Source organism: Solanum verrucosum, unplaced genomic scaffold (assembly GCF_900185275.1).
Source record: "Solanum verrucosum unplaced genomic scaffold, falcon-dt-bn FXZP01000229.1, whole genome shotgun sequence".
Taxonomy (NCBI): domain Eukaryota; kingdom Viridiplantae; phylum Streptophyta; class Magnoliopsida; order Solanales; family Solanaceae; genus Solanum; species Solanum verrucosum.
The window spans coordinates 1,288,769-1,306,177 of NW_026020011.1; the positions used below are offsets into that span (position 1 = coordinate 1,288,769).

At 34.8% G+C, this 17,409-nt stretch overlaps 2 protein-coding genes across 3 annotated transcripts; both read right to left on the reverse strand.

Moving 5' to 3' along the window:
- Positions 1–85: 85 nt before the first annotated feature.
- Positions 86–8,994, reverse strand: LOC125820398 (AT-rich interactive domain-containing protein 4). 2 transcript variants are annotated; one of them, XR_007442512.1, is made up of 17 exons: positions 8,841–8,994; positions 8,180–8,450; positions 7,859–8,047; positions 6,968–7,021; positions 6,770–6,858; positions 5,898–6,174; positions 5,251–5,307; positions 4,373–4,404; positions 3,902–4,037; positions 3,635–3,808; positions 2,499–3,128; positions 1,319–1,456; positions 1,078–1,176; positions 732–832; positions 552–642; positions 312–460; positions 168–218 (listed from the first exon to the last, which is right to left on the reverse strand). XR_007442512.1 is itself a non-coding variant. In XM_049499826.1 (16 exons), exons 2-16 carry the CDS (start codon positions 8,327–8,329, stop codon positions 362–364), a joined length of 2,316 nt encoding a protein of 771 aa, XP_049355783.1. In that variant the 5' UTR covers positions 8,330–8,450; positions 8,841–8,994; the 3' UTR covers positions 86–361. The 2 variants fall into 2 exon arrangements, 1 of the variants encoding a protein (XP_049355783.1); XM_049499826.1 differs by having other exon boundaries at positions 86–460.
- A 2,575-nt stretch (positions 8,995–11,569) lies between these two features.
- LOC125820399 (uncharacterized) lies at positions 11,570–15,657 on the reverse strand. Its single transcript, XM_049499827.1, has 5 exons — positions 15,127–15,657; positions 13,000–13,152; positions 12,776–12,917; positions 11,967–12,208; positions 11,570–11,829 (listed from the first exon to the last, which is right to left on the reverse strand). The coding sequence occupies exons 1-5, from the start codon at positions 15,580–15,582 to the stop codon at positions 11,623–11,625; spliced, it is 1,200 nt and encodes a 399-aa protein (XP_049355784.1). The 5' UTR covers positions 15,583–15,657; the 3' UTR covers positions 11,570–11,622.
- Between the last annotated feature and the right edge of the window lie 1,752 nt (positions 15,658–17,409).

Sequence of the window (17,409 nt, forward strand, 5' to 3'; positions counted from 1 at the left end):
ACCAAGCTACAAAATGTGACATCCTCACAGAGGATTATATATTACAAAGACTTGCCATGAGCCTGCCTGCCTGCCTGCCTGCCTGCAGTCTCATCCCTTTTCCTATCTCTACAATTCTTCCTCCTAATAAGAGTAGCACCACTCCTAGTGGCCTCCTGGCGCCTTCCAACGTATTTTGCCTTTTCACTTCTGTTCAATATAGGCCTCCGCGTCTTTCTCTGTTTGTCCAGAACACAAGAAGCTAATGCCCTAGGTAATACAAGCTTAACTAATTTCTCTGCAAAAACACAGTTGATGTTCTAAGAGAATACATGTATATAATCAATTGGGATTGGTGTTGTTGAAGCCATTAGGCTTAGGTTCAGGAATATCCGTTTGCAGTTCTCAGCACCTTCTTTTTAAAATTTGTCACGCTGCATTGCGGACATATGTATTCCAGTCCATCTGTCTTTGCATAGTCCTGCAACAAGAAACAGCCCATACTTCACATCAAAAATCCTCTTAGAATACTAAGAGATGAAAGAGGTTGGTTATGGAGATCAAAGCGGTACCTTGAAGGCGCCAAGACCTGGTCTTCTATCACAGCCAAAATGTGCCCACTCACCACAAATCCCACAGTTAACCCAATCTCCAGCAGCACTACTGGAGGACATAAGGAAACATCATGTTAGACAACCATTATTACACCTTTGATAACTAGCAGCATTAAAACTAAATGAACAGGAATTGACCTGTTACATAACAAGCAGCACTCTCCATCCACATCATCATGAGCCAATTCATACTCCAAAAGGTAAGTTTCATAATGTCTTTTAAGTGTATTCCCAACACCCTGGTTCAAGAAATTATTTTGTTAAAAGAGCTGTTCAAGTTTCCGCAAGTATACATAAAAAGGGGATTGAAAAATCAGAAGTAAGAAATCCTCAAGTAACAGTTCTAACGCGGAAGTATAAGCACCCACATAAACTTATGAACATAAACAAACATGCAGTTCTTTCAACCAGGTACAGAGAGAGAAACATGCTTAGTCAAAAAATTGTTGTTGAAATCGGAACAGGCTATGAGTAGAGGCCTTACAGTCATCCTATTGGTTACTGTGTGATTTCGCATCTTTGAGAAAACTTGCCCTTTCCAATTGATGCCGTTGCCAACATGAAACCCACCTCTTGAAACCACCTGAAAAACATTTAATTTACAAATTAGAACAATGTTTGATAGTCCTGTCATTTTTTCTACAAGGGATTATAAAATATATTGTTCTACACCATTAGCCGATTTCTGAAATGTCCTTAATAAGCACAAAGACAAGAAAGCTCACCTCCCTATACAAGTTAAAGAGGTCAAGGCGTTTGGCATTGAGAATAGCGTCCGGAAACTCAGCAAGGCCACCTTGAGGAATGAGACGAGTATGCCCACGAAGAATTAAAAACTGCATTACATCTTTCAGAAATTCCTCCTGTAAATAGGTTGGGCAGAAAAGAGGGAACAAGAAAAAATGATTACAATTATCCATGTAGTTATAATCCAATCAGTAGAGTCAAGTGAAAAGACACATTTGAGGTGCAGAATGTATTCTGAGCGCAACTGGTGTTAAAAGAAAATCTCTTATCAGGTAATGCAGATTAAATAACTTGATTCCATAAGATTGTGTCAACACATTCTCATCTAAGAGAACTACAAAGTTCCAAAAAGAGGCAATCCTTTGGAAGAACAAAAAATCCTGTAAGGCCCCTATACATCACATATCCTAGAATGAATATTGTAAATTACCATTGAATGATGACAAGCTTCACAAATACAATGTCTGAAATCCCAACACATATTTTTCTTAGAGAATAAGCTTAAGTGTTCAGAAATCAATTATTTATAGAGTGTTCTGTCTACTTACAATAATTCAAGTTACATAGGTAAGAGCAGATAAACGGCATCATCCAATGCAGAAATCAGATTCCTTAAGCAAAGTTATGCATGAAAATATATAAGAAAGGATCTTAGAAAGTGGAAGGTTATCTGCATCAGCTGGTGTTACACGTATAAGGACGCAGGCGAGGACCATCTTCTTATACATTGTAGGTTTACCATGAGACTATGGTGGAATATGTTTAAGTGGTTTGGCACCCCATGACAATACCAATAACTGTGAGAGAGTTGATGTTCAGCTGGAAGAGTGGGAGAATATGTAGGGCTTGGAACATGGTCTTTCGTGCATTAATGTGGTTGTTTGGAGAGAGAAATAGGAGATTTTTTGAAGGAGTAGAGTCAAGTTTCTCTCAGTTGAGGAGTAGTCTCAGTTTTATTATTTTATTTTGGTGCATACAAAAAGTCCCTTGTTGAATAGATGATTGGGTGGAGTTTGTAGAGAATCATGTCTTCTTGTAGATTCTTTACCTTTTGGTATCCCTTGTATACGGTATTTTTGGCCATGTTTATGAATGAAAATACATTTAATGGATCAAAAAAAAAAGAGAAAATATATATGAAAGGAAAACTTATATTACCTCAGAACACACATGTATTGGGCTTCGCCCACAACCATGTTTCTTCAGTGGAAGAGGATTCAAGGATATAATTTGCTTTGCCTGATGTGAGCTTGATGCTGATTTCCGATGGGTGACCGGAGTTACTCCAACATTGCTACCCTTAGTTGAAGAAGGAATGATGGGCAGATTCGTTTTCACCTGGTTCCCATCAAGGCTATCCAGCTCTGAAATTCGTGAAAAGGGTAGCATTTTCTGATGACGAACATGAGGAATGGGCCTCATAGCAGCCACTTTGAGTTTTTGTCTAGCAGTCACCAGAGGTGTTGCAACACCATTCCCTAATCGACTTTCTTTCTCTTCTTTCACAGCCACATGATTTCCAGGTGTTGACCCATTTTGGCAAATATAACTCGCTCCCTGATAAAAGTCAGACCTCTTTCTACTAGGAGCAGGCGGTCTTAACCATGCTGGAGGATTGCCAATCTTAAAATTGCCAAAAAACCCATCCTTCCCTTGCTTTGTGTAGAAGAAAAGAAGTCGTTGAGCATCATCTTTCTCAAATGAAGCTACAGCTAGTCCCTGAATGCTAGCAATGCCAAGTGCAACTAAACTACGATATGAAACATCAGGAGCCAATTGTCTCAAAACCTGAAAATAACGGAACATGAAGAACAAAGTTATAAAGGACTAACTAAACTTAGTGCAGGTGGTAAACACCATCAACGATGAATATATGAATTAACTCCTTTCTTTTTTAAAATTAATGAAACTATGAATAACTAATAGTGATCCTAGAATTCAGCACACAATCCTTTGATGGTACAAATATGAAAAGGTGACTAAGGAACATAAAAGAAGAAGACCAATGACTAGATCAACCATTACATGTATAGACCCATCCTCTAACATACTAACCAGAAGGCAAACTTTTGTAACTACAAATTAGAAGAGGAGAGATACTGAACTTAGTACAAGCACAGAAACTGTTTTGTTCTTATCAGGACGCACATATACTGATTAAATCATTCATTAGTTCAAAGAAAACTTGGAGTCAAATTGATTGGATTCACCCCCTTCTTCTCTCAGCGTTTCTCTCAAAAAGATTCAAGGAGGGAACAAAAAAGAGAAAACAAAGAGAAGTGAAAATAAAGGACCTGTGAAGCCCACATCGGAACCTTCATGCAAACTTCAAATACTTCTGATCCACAAGCTACAGACATTGATCTCCGAGGCGCAGATATAGGTGGTCTATTTTCCTCATCACTTGGCAGTACATGAACCAGTGTACTATTTTCAATGATTTCACTTTTTATGTGATTCTCTAATAGCTGAATATTAACAGGGAAATATACATTAACCAATCTGTTGTCAGAGGGAGATTAAAGTCATTAGCACATACATGAACATACTGCTAATATTACCAGATCATCAAAACATGTTTGAGCGCTGCCTGAAACTAGAAGTGAAATATGAGCAGAACTACTGGTTGACAGATCACACCGCATAGTCACAACACCACGGGAAAATGTACCAGCCTGAAGAGGTGGTGGAAGGGCACTGTATCACAGAGAAGCAACATTAGGGGCACAAAAGTTTGACAAGAGAGCAGGACATGAACAGAAAGCATTTAATCAGGGAAGTGCATATTGCTGATGTCTTGGTGACTGACAAACCAGAAGAAAAATAAGCAAATCTAGCAGAGATTCCTCATAGAATAAATGAAAGTAATCAGATATGAAACATGTAAGTTTCCTTGTCAGATGCCATCAACAGGTGAATTAGATTTTAAGATGCTATTCACCATCAAATTTTAGAAAAGGAAAATAACAACTCCATAAAGCAGGTCGGGAAATTAAATTGTTACTGCTCCACAAGATCCATCTGAGAAATACCTGACCCGGTTATGCAGCTTACTCCCTCGCATCTGGAATAACAAAAAGATATGCAGTTTTTTCAGTACTTCATCACGTCTTACCAAGAAAATATTTAGTGATTTCAAAAACGTCCTACTTTCTCATTCTTCAGTAGGCATGCAATACAAAAAGGACACATGTAATTGCTAGGTTGTATAATTAATAAGGTAGCATTTGTGCAGTCTAGTAATTGCATGGCTTAGTAAATACAAGGTTTGTTCTTTGTCATGATGTAATTACTAAGTAATTCAACATCATGGTTGGTGTGTTTCACAAGTGATAATTACAAAGCCATATTTTAAATTTAAAAATAATATGAAAAGTAACAATATGAACAGTAAATAAGCTTTATTACAATACGTGTATCTAATCATAATTAAAAATAATTTATAACTCCCTTTGTTTTAATTCGTTTGTCTAGTTTTGACTTGGCACAAAGTTCAAGAAAATAAAGAAAACTTTTGAAACTTGTGGTCTTAAATTAAAGATACGTATAATGTACCAAAATACATTCTTTCCACCGTATTTTGTCAAGGGTATTTTTGTAAACAATTTTTTGTGGAAATTATGCAAGGTATGTTATTTTTAATACACCCAAAAAACCAGTGTATAAGAAATGATCTCAGCATAACTAATGATAGCATTACTCATACACCTTATTCAACACTTCCTTATACACCCTACCAAATGACCCCTTAGACAGATGGTAATAAGCCAAAAACAGGACGAGTCTGAGCAGCTCAAGTAAAGAAAATGGTGTCAAATGATAATCATCTGAAGTAGTTTTACTATACTTGTTATCATAAGCGGCTTCCATTTCAAGGTGATAAAAAGAGGAAAATTTTGGTGCAACTTACTTCTATGTTTAAGAGGGCATTCAGACCATCGGCTATAGATCCCAACAAGCATTCATCCTGAGCAGAAGAAGACATTCATAACATAAGTAATGTGTATAATTAGTTCCAAACATAAGATGATACAACTTAGAAGATAAGCTATGAAGAGTATATTATATGTTTGTGTACATGTAAGCTGTATATCTTCAGTCATAAACTAAGTGCATGAAGAATAACGAGAAAGTTTGACTAACATATTGCATTTGTAGGGATAGCTATTTAACCTAACTTCTTTGAGTTGCTCAGAGAGTTGATTTGATTGTTTAGATAAAGTTCAGAGAGTTCAATTCATAAAGAAATTCTCACATTTTGTTGTCAAACAGTTTGATAACATATTGCAGTTGTAACAATAGACAAATTAATCTAACTTTTGGGGTTTGTTCAGCTAGGATTTCGTATGAAAGGATCACAATTGTTGTTCAGAATAGAATTGATTACAACAACAACTACGTCTCAGCCCCAAACAAGCTGGGGCAAGCTATATGAATCCTCGTTAAAATTGAATTGATTAATGAATTTAAATTTTTGGAAGTCAAACTCTTTAGAATAAAAAGGAAATTGTGCCACGTGCACCAGAATAGAAAGAGTACATGAAACGAATCCCATACCAACGAGCATGGCAATCCACAGACTAGAAACCTCATGGTCACATCATCATCATAGATCTTTATGGCAGGAAGAGCATCAGAATTGCTTTCTTCGTCATCTTCAGGACCTGCCTCAGGTGGAGGGATATCAATGTTTGGAGGATCACCAAGCAGGTGAGGACCCATATTATCACTGTCCCTCTGACTCATCTCAGGGAGAACAAAATTATTTTGTACACAGTAAAGCCTGAAGGATGCTTGTGCAAGTTGGAAAGCATCCCAAACATGACAAGTTGAACTGCAGGAGACAAGTAGACCTCTTGGATCAATTCCTTACACCAAACCATACAGATATAAAATCATGTATAAATTTTATTAAAGTTAGCTCTCCTAGAAATGCAATGTAGATAAGAAATCAATCACATGGTCACATAGCCTCCCTTTGCTGTGAAGTGTGCTGACAATCTTGACAATCCCCAGACAACATTCTTGATAATTAAAGAGACCTCACAACATTTCAGTAGATAGAAGGTCAAGAATGCCACAAAAATCAATATGAAAAGCTCTATGAAGTCTACCACTAAGCCACCATCAAACAAGAAAAGAATGCAATGTAAATCTTAGACAAATGTAGCAGTCATGGGAAAGGGTTGAAATAGAAAATTTGATAAAAACAAAAACACCAACAAGATATAGCTTAATGGGAATGTATAAATCCAGATAGTTTCCTAAAAGCAAATACACAGCCATATTATTGAAGTCACCTGTGAGAATACATTTGTTGTTCTCTAGCATAGAGAATATGCACCAAAAGGAAAGTACAAGCAATTAATATATGGAAGTCCAGAATAATGCATCAAATCACTGCACATCAGAGTCACCACTAAGATTACCTCTGTGCCACACATAAAAATGCATGTCGGAAATGGGATGCAGCATAGCAGGAAAATGCGCTCTTCCAGTACATCACATAAGGAATTCCCTGCAAAAATGAGCATAGGAGTGGAACAAAAAGAAACCATCCATTAGTTTAAATGAGGAGATTTGACCAGATCATCAACTGATTTAGCGAATAACAGGTAATCTCTCACCTTAGCATGAAGTGCTTCAGCCAATTTTTCTCCATTTGGGAGCTCCAAATAGACCTACAATTAGATCATCAAGTAAACAACAGAACTAACACTAATGCAATTTACGGTCCTAATAGTGCAAGTATAACGTGATCAAAGGAACACTTCAAAATAATTGGATCTTCAGGAGAATACAACTTAACCACTAAAAGATGGTTTGATATTTATTTCTAAGACATTTTTTGAATCAAGGCATTACTGATTATTAGGTATTTTACTAAGAAATGATCACCTTGATTTCTATTTTTTTAATAAGTAATCACCTTGAAGTCTATTCTGCTACGACAAATAGAAGCTGTATCATTTACAGTACCAGTTAGAGGAACAAACACCAATCTGTAAACAAGACACAAACCAACATATTGTTGAACAAACATCCATAAATGAATGAGACCAAATACGCGAACCTTTAATCACATGATCTCAACCGCTAGACTGAAAACACAAGCACAATAACAACCTTCATTGAAGTTATGCAGAATTATCACAAATTTGATTCTCCCAAATAATAACCATGCACCTTTTATGGTTAAAGAGGGTGACTCTGCAAAACAACTGACTGGATCATATTTATTAAATTAAGTGAAATAATGCAAACCTAACGATCCTGCAGATTATCTTATAATCTGAATCTAAACCCTTTGGTAAGATATATTAAAATCCAACGACTTGGCAATGGCTTCAGAAATAACATGAACTACCAAAGCTAAAGTACATAATCTGTTTAATACTTTAATAAAATCTTTAAGACATCAAAAAAATATCCTTCGAATATCCGACCAAGGGAGATGCAAGAAAAGGCAGAGCTAGCACAAACTCTCTTGACAAAACAAAGGAAAGAAAGTTACATACAGCGGTTGGCAGTGCAGAACTAAAAAGTCCAGAAATGGCCTCCACAGAAGACAAATCAAGACCTCCCCAAACAAGTGAACCAACTTCATCATTCGAAAGATGTTCTCCTTGCAAATATACAATATTTGGCTGCCATGAATCTAAAACTTTATGAAATTCATCGGTACTTGGGTTTTTCAACACTTGCACCTACATTTAGCAAATTGTAATAGACATAAGAAACCAGTTCATATGCCAAGCTAATGATGAACCTTCCTACTGAGAGGCATCAACCCAGAACATGTTAAATTAGATACAAAACCAATTAATAATGATACCCACCTCCAAACGCCCTGATGATACAATCTCCGGGAAGCAATATCTCGGCTTACCATCATGTACATCTTTCTTCTGATCATATTCAGAAGTTCTCCCACATAATACTGCAAGAAGACTACAACTTTGTCTGGAAGCTCCTTGGCAATGAAACATCACGTTAACCTGGCTTTCCTTTCCTAAAACTATTTCACACCTACAAAGAAAATCTAACTGCAGCAGCTAAACCCCACTCCACTAAAATCTTACACCCTGTATCTAAACTCTTTAGCAAATCCTGCAGAAAAAAGAAATCCTATTATACATGTAAGAACATATAAAAATCCCCAGCAGAGCAAAAACACCAAACCTTCAACACATGCATAAACTAAAAGAACCTAACAAGAGAACTGCAACATATTGATCTCATACATAACCACCCCACCCCCAATCCAGAAAATTACCAATAACCACTTAAAAATCAAGTCTTTGGTCACAATATCAACCAAATTCATAAAATTACTCATACCCAACTTGAAAATCTGTATTTTAATCACAAAATTACACCTGCCCACTTCAAAAAAATCAAGATTCTAACATCAAAAACAACCCAAATCCTGAAAATCAATGAACAATCAAACGACCGGAAAAAAAAAAAACAACTGGGTATAAGCAAAAAAACACTCACCAGATAGAGAAATCATAGAACATCAACGATTTCCATTACAGCTCCGAATCCACCCACGAATTGAAAACCCAGAACAGCTAATTCAGCCAGAGATGAAAAGGCAAATAAAGTAAAGAATAGAAACCCTAATACCCTTTTTAAAATCTACAACTAATAATCAATGTAAAAGAGAAAAAAAAATTATATGGAAACAGAATACGGAAAGTTAAAAGTTCGTGTGATTAACGAGTAATTTTTTTTCACATCTTAGCTGTTTAATTATTAAATCAACTGTTAATTCAACAGCCAACAAAAGAAGAAAAAAAAAAAAAGAGATTAAAAATTTTTTATCATAAAGTTTTAATCTTTACGTCTATAATCGAACTTGAGTTTAGAGTAACAAAAACACTCAAGTCGAAAAAAAAAAAACAATCTACTTAATTTTTTGATTAAATAATTAAGAAACCCAGAACTAGAAATGTTCATAAGGAAGTTAATAAAGCAATTCTGCCGATAATTAATCTAATTTAGTTTAGAGGATGAGACTAATCACTCATATTCTTTGTTTAATCATGCAAAAAAAAGAACAAGATTAAACAAGAGAAAATTCTATTAAAAATTTGTGGGAAAAAATTTACAAAAGTGAAATAATATTAAAATTTGGGTTTGTACATGTTTAAACAGGGTCAATTTTATTCTTGTTATGTTGTTTAGTAAAAAAAAAAATGCTGTTGTTATTATGTTTTGTGTTTAAATAAGTCCTTCAACTAATAAAATAACTCAAACTCAAAAATACTCTTCTTACTAATAATTGCATTAAATTAAAAAAAAAAAAACTAATTTTACCCTTGATTTATTTGAAATATGATATTTTACCCTCTATTTAAAGTTTGGAACAAATGCTTTTAATTGTGACGACTTGAGTAAAAAAATTAGACTAATTTAATTTTTTTTGAATGTTAATTTTATGTTATATATAAAGATGGATTACTTGCGTTAATTTTTTTAACTAAATATTTGTTTACTATTTTCTTTTAAAACTATATATTAACGGTCCTTGACTGAAGTTACAAATTACTTAAAATTATGATTTATATAGCATACCCTTGAAAAGAAAATAATTGTACCAAACACATTTCGGTGTGCTTCCCTTTTTTCATTATCTTTTAATTTAGGATTTTATTAATTTTAGCGTATATTTGAATGTGTTGATCAGGTGAAAATTAATTTTATATTATTTGATATGCAGATTAATTTATTCTACTTGAGAGATGAGATAAACTAATTTCAAATTAGATGAGATATAAATTTATGTCGTTACTAAATGTAGTATAAAATTTATTCTACACTAAATTTCCAATATCTCATTTTATTTCACATATCAAATGAGCAAAGAGTTCGAAAACTAAAAGATTCATGGAAGAAAAGAAGTGTCCAAAATAATATGCAAAAAGAAAGTTGACACTAAATTAGTGTGTTATATGACCTGCTCAGACGTTCATCAATTAACGTCCGTTTAAAGTGTATAGAGCATATAGTGCAATAACTTAGTGCGCTATAGAAGTCTTAATATTAGGACAAAACTCACATTTTTGTAACCTTTTTTCAACATTTTTTCATCAACTTGATTTGAACTAATTATAGTAGAGAGAAATAGTGCTTATATGATACTTTTTCATTAGATTTTTGTTTTCTCAAAGGTATTCAAAACTCTATAAAGGTTACTTAGTTTAAAGCGTAAAATTTATCCATCTCCATATATATATTTTTTTATCATTTTTGTATAAAAATATGTCTAGTGAACAAATTATTAGGGTTCCATTATTTTGGGATGGTGAAATCGTTCACAACAATAATAATGTTCATTATATAGACGTAATAATGCTCATTATGTTGTTCACCACAATCTTATGTTAAATTTTCAGTCACACTTTTTTTTTTCTTTTCCACCCGATGTCCGAAGCCCATATTGGAGCTTCGACTAAATTCGGATCGCGCTCTGTAGGATCCAATTGGGGGTGGCGCTCCCAACAGGATTTTCTCCATACCCAGGGCTCGAACCCGAGACCTCTGATTAAGGGTGAAGCACTCTCACCAGTGCACCGCAACCTATGTTGGTAATTTTCAGTCACACTTGATTCCAAAAAAAAAAATGATACAATTTATTAAATTGACTATAATGGGGCAATAAAGTCCTTTTTCAGGATTTGAAATTAATAATGAATTTGTGATGATCGATACCTTATTTGTCACAAAACTCTTTACACCAAACAAAAATTAGTGTCATAAAATCCGTCTTATCAACAAGAATCGATTCTACAAGCTGTTGGTTCGATACCTTATTTGTCACAAAACTCTTTACACCAAACAAAAATTAGTGTCATAAAATCCGTCTTATCAACAAGAATCGATTCTACAAGCTGTCACCAACAGATTCAACACTCAATTTCATTCTCAGGAGATTTCATATCTATTATGTCCTAGCTTTGGTGGACAAAGTTATCTAGTATCTATTGCTAGTGAAAGGCGGCCAGTATCCCATGGAATTAATTGAAGTGCGCAAAAGCTGATCCAGACACCACGGTCATAAAAAGAAAAATAAGATGAATTTACTCTGAATAGTCTGATGATTCCTTTTTCGATTCATACCCAGAAGGATAAGCAAACTTTTTTTTAAAAAAAAACATAATATTTGGGTATATGTTCTTCCATGTCATAGAAGAAATGGGAGAACATGAAAACAAAATTTCCTCCCTACATGTAATAGTTGAAATACCTACAACAGAATCAGACTTCATTGGGGCTATAAATATAGCTGTATAAGCTCATCACTTACTACAGATGGTGTTAGAACGCCCAAATCCGTGAATAGTAGTGTAAGATACTGAGGTGGTGTATAATCGCGAGCAGATGTTTCAACCTCCACCTTGGACGGAATTGGCACCCCAAAATCAATTGGACGTAAAGCTGGAACCATATCTTTTTGGTCCAGTGGATAGAGACGAGCAAACTGCAAGAAATTACAACTTGTTAGGAAGCAAATGAATCCCATAGCATTCTGTATGTTCATCTAGTTAAAATGTCCCTCCTTAAGAAGATATGTGGTTTGGAATCCTTAATGTAACAGATAACATGCATTCAACTTACCTTGTAGCTTTCAGCAGCTACATAGACTGGTTTATTCATGCTCTTAGCTACCAAAGCAATTTGGTAGGTACCCATCATGTTGATAACGCCTCCACTTTCAACCACACCGTCTGCCCCAACAAAAACCATGTCAACTTCATCCATGCTGTATGCCACAGCAGAATCTATTAAGAGTTTCACAGGAACATCAAGCTTGGCTAGCTCGTTGGACAATCGTAACCCACTCCTGTCTGGCCTACCTTCTGCATTTTAGATAATGGAATCTAGATTATCATGCAATAAAATTAAAGAGTAGCTCATCTTCTCAAATTCTAGATGAAAGCATATGCAATGCCACCTTTCATCATTACCAGGAAACTTGAAAATCAACAAGTGTTGCATAATCAAAGGAAACTCAAAAAACTTTTTCACAAATTAGTCGTTGAGAGGAACTGGGAGAAAGAGAAACAACATTCTTTTTGACAGGGGACTACAGAAAAGCTGATTCCTAAAATTCCATGTGGATCTCCGTAACCAAAACAAATAAATAAATGAGCAAAAGCAAAGACAGTTCTCTCTCTCCCATATTTGTATTTAACTGCCCTAAACATTATTGACATTTATCTGGTTTACCAACAAGCAAAAGTTCGCTTATTAAGCCAGTAAATTGATGAAAGGAACTTTTTCCATTCGCTTCTGGCTTACCCAACAAATATGAACATACATGCTGAGAAGGGAGAAAACAACTGCCACTTAATTGATAACATATAGAACTATCTAACTCTAGCAATTGTTCATATGAACTAGAAATGTAATATTTCTACACAAACCAGTGCAAAGAACTCGAAAATTCTTCCTATTCTGAGCAGCTGTTTTCAGAACCTCAAACACCACTCTGGAGAAGCCATGTACTAAAATGGTGCAGCCATCAAAGATAAATTCTTGGCTGAGCATTGCAATTATCTTCCGAGCCTGCATAATAATGTTTTGGAAACATTGTGTTAGTTTGAATAAAATGCTTAGTATTTTTCCTTTTAATAATTGTATGGTGTACCTTATAAGATATTTCCCCAAACTTCTCTGCACGTTCAAGAAGGCGAGACTTGGCTGAATTAAAGTCTTCATATTCCAATGCTGAAGTTCTTGTTACATAGCGCATGAACAAATCACAACCAGCTGTCAAAGAGATGGAGGTTTTATCCCATGACTGCAATACAAACATAAATAATGAAAGAACAATAAAGCATAAATTTCTCAAGTCTCTCACTATGCTTGCAATCAAATTTGACTTGACTACCATAAGATAGATGTACACTGTCCAGAAATCTACTTTTACACATCAAAATACAAGGGTCCAACGACAGCAGGTATTTAAGAAGTTGAATAATAAAGCTCTAATGACATTTGACATATGTCCCCTTCCATCAAGGGCGAAATTGGATAATCACTACTGCACCGGATCTGCATCCATGTTGTTGTATTAGTCCATTGATATCAAGTTTCGTAAACCACCACTATTTCTCCCTTCAAACCGAAAAGACAGGCTTTTCTTTTGATAGGTACCATACTGAGTTAGTGACAATCATCTCTAACCAAATCAAATCAAATTATATTCCTCTGATGGCAGGACTATATCTGATGGTATGGCTCATTGATACTTAGTTCTTTCAGCAAAACAACAGTGACCTTCAAATATACTTTTAAGAACAAACAAAAATGATTTGTCAAAGACTTATTCCCTTGGCATCCACATTCAATTTATGTTAGCTCAGACTCTCAAAACATCAGATTAGACTTTAGAGAAACAGATCCATGTCTTTCAAGAAACTTCCAAATCTCCCGTTTGAAGAAAACACAGCAGCACTGGGTGTTATGGAGCCAAACTCCTTCAACCCAATTTACAACTTTCACCACTCAAGAATATCTCAAAATTCCACATGGGGACATATTAACTAAAGGAGAAAAAGAACCTACTTTAATTATTTAGCACAACAGCAGCTACCCAGTAAATACATTATAAGGACTGAAAAAATAAAAAGTACTTTGTCTAAGAAGCATTACCTAACCTTATTATAAACATGTACCATTAATATCGCTCAATACAACTTAAAGTTGTCTCAAGGGGAGGCTGAGTGGTTAAGGCGTAGGAGTAACACTCTGTGCATTGGATTCCCAACTTCGCACTCCAACAACACAGTGTGAGCTCATCAGTTCCACCCTTCGCAGATAATAGGCTGCTGGGTGAAACTGGGCCGAACACCACGCCATATAAAGAACAAACTTTTCTATTTTATGTCTAAAAGTAAAAGTAAATATAATGTTAACACTTGATTAAAGGATTCAGGGCGACAATTCCACCACCACAGAAAAGTATTTTAAAAATCACAAGAGCAACACTTTCTAAAATAGTTGTGAAAAAAAAAGGACCATTTTGTTTTCCTTATTCCAGTCTAAACATTTTCAGACTACAAGAACATGAATGCTGCATTAACATGAACAGGCAACAACGCTACAAAAGCCATTTGAGAGGTAAATATCAAGTTCAATAGAGTAGAGTGTAGAGCTCCCAGACTCTTCATCACCACCACCATAGTGGTCATCGCCTTTGCCGAAAATCACCAAGCAATCTTCTCCACCACTGTCCACAGCCCCTTCAGTGTCACTATAGGTGGCAACAGTCTATTTACCACTCTTGCTACCCCAGGGAATAAGGCCACCAGCATTCATGGTGAGTTGGTCAAAGAAAAATTAGCAAATTGGGCTCCACACTGTATGCTTTCTCATTGTTGACTTGAACTTCTTCTCCTAAGCCATGACATCCCCTTCACTTCTCCAATTCCAATTCCTCCATTTTTCTTCTTCTGTGTCCACTCTTTTTGTCACTTCTTTATCAAAATGGGTCAAAGGGTGCAATATATTGATTTCCTTGACTGTTGATTGTAGGATTACCACTTCCACCAATTAAACAACTCAAAGTACCAAATTTCAATGAGTAGGGGACATTCTAATTTTAAGGAATTAAGAAGAACCAAAACAAAAAGAGCATCATTTGGAGAACGAGAACGAGAACGATAAAGAAAGAGAAGATAAAACAATATGCATAATAGTATTGCGACTTAGCAACAGAAACCAGAGTTCGATTAATTTCAATAAGAGCAGTGATAAGAAAAATAAATCGAACCTTGAGAGAATCAGAAGCTTTTTTGAGTTCAATTTCAAGTTCCATCATAGTAGTAGCTTCACTGGACCTTATAACCGAAGCCAAAGCCCTAATAGCGGCAACAGCCTCAGCCAAATCAGGCTGTTTACGCCAATTATTGAACTCATCAATCACACTAAATTTCCCACTCAAATCTCCAGACTTAGAAGAATAGTTCGAGGATACAGCGTCTTCAGATGGTTGGTCGACAGCAGCCTGAGCCTGAGCAAGCCAGTCACTGGTAACAACTCCATGATGAGCCGCTCTAGTCTGATAATACGCCGAAATGTCAGGATTAGGTTGCTGCTCCTGTTGTAGGGTTTCGGCCATAGATGATGAAACGGCGACTGAAAGAGGAGAAAGATGGTGACTTTCAGGGTTTGCTACGACGTCGTTTTGGTTTTTGTCGAGAATGAAAGAAGCTGATCTACGCCACATCTTTTTTGGGAATCGTGCGCTTTAAGCCTTGAGGTGGAGAATCGCCGGAAAGCGAAATCGCCGGAAAAGTAGTGAATCAGATTCTGTTGAATAATATGAGAATTTGACGCTAATCAAAGTACGGGGAACAAGAACTTAACCCAAGCGCCTAATTAATTAATTAATCTGTTTGGTTACTGTATAAGTTGCATTTTATCTACGTTTAAAAAGTTGCATTACTTTTACCATGTTTGGTAGAAATTTTGTATTAGGTGAAAAACTCAACATAACTTATACCATGTTGGTTGATAGAATTCTAAATGTTGTATAAAAATTATTCATGTATTAATTTTATACGATGTTTAGTTGTGTTTTTTGTAATCATACATAATTAATACCAACATAACTTATGAGGGAATCTATGTATAAGTTATGCAGGGTAGAAGGTGGAATAAGTTATACAAGTATTAGTTATACATGTATTAAAATAGTAAATTACACATTTACCCTTATTGATTTATTTTTAATTATTTTCATTGAAAATGTTATCCAACTATGCTATTTTCCTAACTTTTTTTTAATACACGCACAACTTTTTTTTTTCTATTTTCATTTGAAATCCAAATGTAATATTTTATTAATATTACAAATTGAATTGTATATAGCGTTATATATTATTAAATATAGGAAAAACGCATAAGTACCCCCAGCCTTTGCCCGAAATCCCTGAGACACACCTAACCTTTACTAAGGTCCTATTACCCCCATGAACTTATTTTATATATAATTTCCTACCCCTTTTCGGCCTACGTGGCACTATCCTTGAAAAAATAGTCAACACGCACTGGGCCCACAAGATAGTGCCACGTAGGCCGAAAAGGGGTAGAAAATTATATATAAATTAAGTTCGGGGGGTAATAGGACCTTAGTAAAAGTTAGGTGTGTCTCTGGGATTTTGGACATAGGCTAGGGGGGGTACTTATGCATTTTCCCTTAAATATATTCCACTTCTTTAATTGACATGTATTATTATTTTGTTTAGGATGTGAATTTATACATAATTCATATATTTGGTATATTAAAACTGTATAAACAATATATACAACATATTGATAGAATATTTACATTATATAAAATAGGATATTATAATGTACTTGAAATATATTAATCATATTTTATTTTTATAAGTTATAAACATAAAAAAATAACAAAATGAAAAATAGTAGTCCCAATTAAGTAGAGGGAGAATTTTTTTTCTTTACTTTTTATTCAAAAAGAAGGAGAATTTATACTATTTGCTTACTTATTTATTTGTAAGTAATATACATTAATTTACAACAAATTCAATATTTATTACTTAATAATTTATGCATTGTGATCTCTACCTAATTAAATAATATATGCATAACTAATACTTGCATAACTAATACTTGTATAATTAAACCCTGCATAACTAATACCTGCATAATTAAACCCTTCATAACTAATACATGCATAACTAATACCCTACATAACTAATACCTGCATAACTCTAACCAGTAACCAAACGGCCCCTTAATAGTTCTCACTCCACAAAATGGATTTATCTTTATCTTATTCTTTCAAAAACATATAACTTGAGTCGATTGATCAAGCAACTAAAAATGGCTTATTTTTATAAGTATTTCTATTAAAATAGCATTTGAAAAATCATTTTTGATTGATTATAAATTATATAAAAGTATTTTTCATAAGTAAATTGTGTTTAGAGTTGTCAAAATAGGTTGGCCCAACTCAATCCTAACGGGCTACAGAATTAAATGGGTGGGACGGGTTGACCCTTTTAATTAAAAGACCTATAAAATAGCA

What these genes read in the sequence shown, in the direction of transcription:
- LOC125820398 (XM_049499826.1), bottom strand. Translation starts at nt 8,329, where the DNA reads ATGTTTCATTGCCAAGGAGCTTCCAGACAAAGTTGTAGTCTTCTTGCA. An exon ending in ATGCCCTCTTAAACATAGAA is followed by an intron (nt 4,405 to 5,250) that starts GTAAGTTGCACC and finishes TTGTTATTCCAG; the next exon opens with ATGCGAGGGAGTAAGCTGCA. An exon ending in CAGGTCTTGGCGCCTTCAAG is followed by an intron (nt 461 to 551) that starts GTACCGCTTTGA and finishes TTCTTGTTGCAG; the next exon opens with GACTATGCAAAGACAGATGG.
- LOC125820399 (XM_049499827.1), bottom strand. Translation starts at nt 15,582, where the DNA reads ATGTGGCGTAGATCAGCTTCTTTCATTCTCGACAAAAACCAAAACGAC. An exon ending in TTTTCGAGTTCTTTGCACTG is followed by an intron (nt 12,209 to 12,775) that starts GTTTGTGTAGAA and finishes TCTAAAATGCAG; the next exon opens with AAGGTAGGCCAGACAGGAGT. An exon ending in TAGCTGCTGAAAGCTACAAG is followed by an intron (nt 11,830 to 11,966) that starts GTAAGTTGAATG and finishes AATTTCTTGCAG; the next exon opens with TTTGCTCGTCTCTATCCACT.